At 26.1% G+C, this 2,784-nt stretch overlaps 2 protein-coding genes across 3 annotated transcripts; one reads left to right on the top strand and one right to left on the bottom strand.

The window, feature by feature from the left end:
- Window positions 1-233: 233 nt before the first annotated feature.
- LOC105564592 (putative nuclease HARBI1) lies at window positions 234-874 on the top strand. Its single transcript, XM_012017077.1, has 2 exons — window positions 234-375; window positions 456-874. Exons 1-2 carry the CDS (start codon window positions 246-248, stop codon window positions 854-856), a joined length of 531 nt encoding a protein of 176 aa, XP_011872467.1. The 5' UTR covers window positions 234-245; the 3' UTR covers window positions 857-874.
- Window positions 875-1,556: 682 nt separating this feature from the next.
- Window positions 1,557-2,754, bottom strand: LOC105564582. 2 transcript variants are annotated; one of them, XM_012017056.1, is made up of 5 exons: window positions 2,564-2,754; window positions 2,359-2,464; window positions 2,131-2,214; window positions 1,940-2,059; window positions 1,557-1,868 (listed from the first exon to the last, which is right to left on the bottom strand). In XM_012017056.1, the coding sequence occupies exons 1-5, from the start codon at window positions 2,735-2,737 to the stop codon at window positions 1,618-1,620; spliced, it is 735 nt and encodes a 244-aa protein (XP_011872446.1). In that variant the 5' UTR covers window positions 2,738-2,754; the 3' UTR covers window positions 1,557-1,617. The 2 variants fall into 2 exon arrangements, with proteins under 2 accessions (XP_011872446.1, XP_011872456.1); XM_012017066.1 differs by having other exon boundaries at window positions 1,698-1,868; window positions 1,947-2,059.
- Window positions 2,755-2,784: the final 30 nt, after the last annotated feature.

Below are 2,784 nucleotides of genomic sequence, written 5' to 3'. Positions count from 1 at the left end.
TTTCCTTAGGAGATCCAAAGGACATCCTTGTGCTGTTTGGGGAATGTATCCAGAACATGTATACGTAAATCGAAAAGGATACCATTCCATAAATACACAGCTAGTAAGTACATACATTGAATATTGATTGATTGTAGTTATAATATTGTAATGTTATAATTTATAGCACGATTAAACATGTAAAATTAACAATTATTTTATTATATTATGTAATAATGCTTTTATTACAGATATGTGATTCAAGAATGAAAATTTTAAATGTTAATGCTCGATATCCTGGTAGTTGCCATGATAGTTTTATTTGGAATCATTGCAATATTCTGCCACTTATGCAAAATATACATGTACGAGGTCATGATAATTTTTATTTACTAGGTTAGTATTTTTTCAAAAGGACAAAGAAAAGGGTTTGTTAACTTAAATAATTATCAAATTTTATTTAAACTTTGTTTTAGGAGATTCAGGTTACGCATTAAGACCATGGCTTTTAACTCCATTGAATGATACTCAACCAGGTACTCAAGAGGAACGTTATAACCAATGTTTCAAAAAAACACGATCAATTATCGAAAGATGCATTGGTCTATTAAAAATGCGATTTCGATGTTTGCTAAAACATCGTGTGCTTCATTATGCTCCAAGCGTGGCTTCAAAAATGATAAATTCATGTACAGTTTTACATAATATGTGTGTAGAAAATAATTTACCACTTCCCTCAGAAGATTACGATTTACATATCGATTTAGGCATGTTTCATGAAAGACCAATAGAAGTTGAAGCTGCTGTTGGACGTATAAACCCTGATCTTGCAAAAGCAAAAATAATACAACGTCGTATAATTAGAAATTTTTTCTGAAATAAGATATATATTGGTATAAGTTTATAAAAAATAAAAGGCAAGAATTAAATTATTATTTTTATTTAACCTTATTTTACATAGAGTAACGTGTTTAATACATTATTTACTAAGTTAAATATGTTTGAATAGGAAACATAAAATATTGTGTTTGCTCATCGAGACAGTGTTTAATAAGCAGTTACTGATTAAGCCCATTAGCAGAATAATTAAACTTTTTGTTAGTGAGCAACACAAAAATTTACATAATTTTAGACCAATTAATTACTTTAGTAGGAGCTTTAAATTTTACTCATCAGTATAACTAATAATTTATTAATGAATGAACATTGCGTGATAGTTATAGTTCAGTTTTCAATATATTAACTTTTTCTTTATCAAAAATTAAATACGTTTTACACCTGTAAAATATACGTATAATATATATGACATAGTTGAATGTAAATTATTTGTTATTATTATTATCGTATTTCTATAACTAAATCACACATTTATATCACATTTTTAAAATAACAAAAATTAAAAATTAATTAATTTGACTGATAAAAACAAAATAATTATTTAATTGTAATTCATATCACGTTCATATAATTAATAAATTATATACTTTTAATATAACAAAAAATAAAAATAGTTTTACAAGTAACAAACTTGTATTTTCTTTTTATGGATTAAATAGAATAAAATATTATCAGTCTTGTATAGCTTTGGCATTAATAAATAATTGATATTATAAACTAATAATCTCTCTCTTTTGAATTTTATACTTCTTCGAAATTTATCTCTTGTTGTGTAATTGCATAATAAGCTTCGATTGCTGTAGCAATTCGTTCTTTCGCTACAACATCACGTTCCATAAGCGTAAGTTTTTTTTCATAATATTCTGAACGTATCTTCAAGTCATTCTCCACATTTGTGGTCAAAGATTTTGTATAGGAGAGAGTGTTATCAAAACAGGCTTGTTTGGTAGCACGTTGTTGAGATGTGTCCTGTCTGCTTCTCTTGGTACCTTCTAATACAATTTATCTATTTAGTAATATAATACATATATAAAAAATTTATATTGTTGTAAATAAATATTACTACTTGCTGCGGTTCTTCTAATTGGATTTGGATTTGGATTATTCAATGTGATTTTGCTGTTTACATCTATCTCGTTATTTGAAGATTCTAGTATCACAATATTATCACGATCTACTGATTCTGTAAAAAAATTAAATTTTTTATTAAAAAGTTACAGTACCTGACTTTATAAATTTATATAATGCACTTACTTTGAGATATTGATGGATAATTCTCTTTTTCGCAAATTGATAACTGTTCTTGAACAGATTTTTTTGCAATTAAGTCATGTTTTTCTACAAGGAAAATGAAAAAATTGTTATAAGAACTATTATAAATACCTAAAAACAATAGATGTAAAATAAAAATTAAAAGTAAAGGAAATATATGTATATATATTATATATACAGGGTATATACATATATGTATGTATATAGTACCTTTCAATACATTATTGAGTCTTGATGCTGAATTTGATATTTTGGTATTTTTCCCTTTACAATCCGTTACGTTTATGATTTCAGTGTCTTCATTATTTTCATAATTCTAGAAGAAGATAATAATTTTTTAAAGTTAGACTATATAAAATTAATTTTTGATAAAGTATACTTTATATTTTATTTAAATTCATGCTTTGATACTTACAAATTCCGCAATAGATTCATCAACAGAGGCATCACCATATATAGTAGTAGGTCCAATTAACTTAGCTACATCGTCGTCTATTGTTGTCATGCTAATGTCTGATGGTGGACCTCCTCCAGTCTTTCTTAAACTTCGATTAATATCTGCTTTTTTTCCTTTCACTTTTGTTTTCATGTCATGCCAAGTCTGTACCCAGCAAACCAACATATACTGTTATATAA

Source organism: Vollenhovia emeryi, unplaced genomic scaffold (assembly GCF_000949405.1).
Source record: "Vollenhovia emeryi isolate VEMERY1.0 unplaced genomic scaffold, V.emery_V1.0 DF943922.1, whole genome shotgun sequence".
NCBI classification, from domain to species: Eukaryota; Metazoa; Arthropoda; class Insecta; order Hymenoptera; family Formicidae; genus Vollenhovia; species Vollenhovia emeryi.
This window is presented reverse-complemented; position numbering and strand designations above follow the sequence as displayed.

Excerpts from the sequence above, each read along its gene's own strand:
- LOC105564582 (XM_012017056.1), bottom strand. The coding sequence starts at position 2,737 with ATGAAAACAAAAGTGAAAGGAAAAAAAGCAGATATTAATCGAAGTTTA. Across the intron at positions 2,465-2,563 it reads ATGAATCTATTGCGGAATTT|AATTATGAAAATAATGAAGA; the intron begins GTAAGTATCAAA and ends ATCTTCTTCTAG. Across the intron at positions 2,060-2,130 it reads TTATCCATCAATATCTCAAA|AATCAGTAGATCGTGATAAT; the intron begins GTAAGTGCATTA and ends ATTTTTTTACAG.
- LOC105564592 (XM_012017077.1), top strand. The coding sequence starts at position 246 with ATGAAAATTTTAAATGTTAATGCTCGATATCCTGGTAGTTGCCATGAT. Across the intron at positions 376-455 it reads TGATAATTTTTATTTACTAG|GAGATTCAGGTTACGCATTA; the intron begins GTTAGTATTTTT and ends ACTTTGTTTTAG.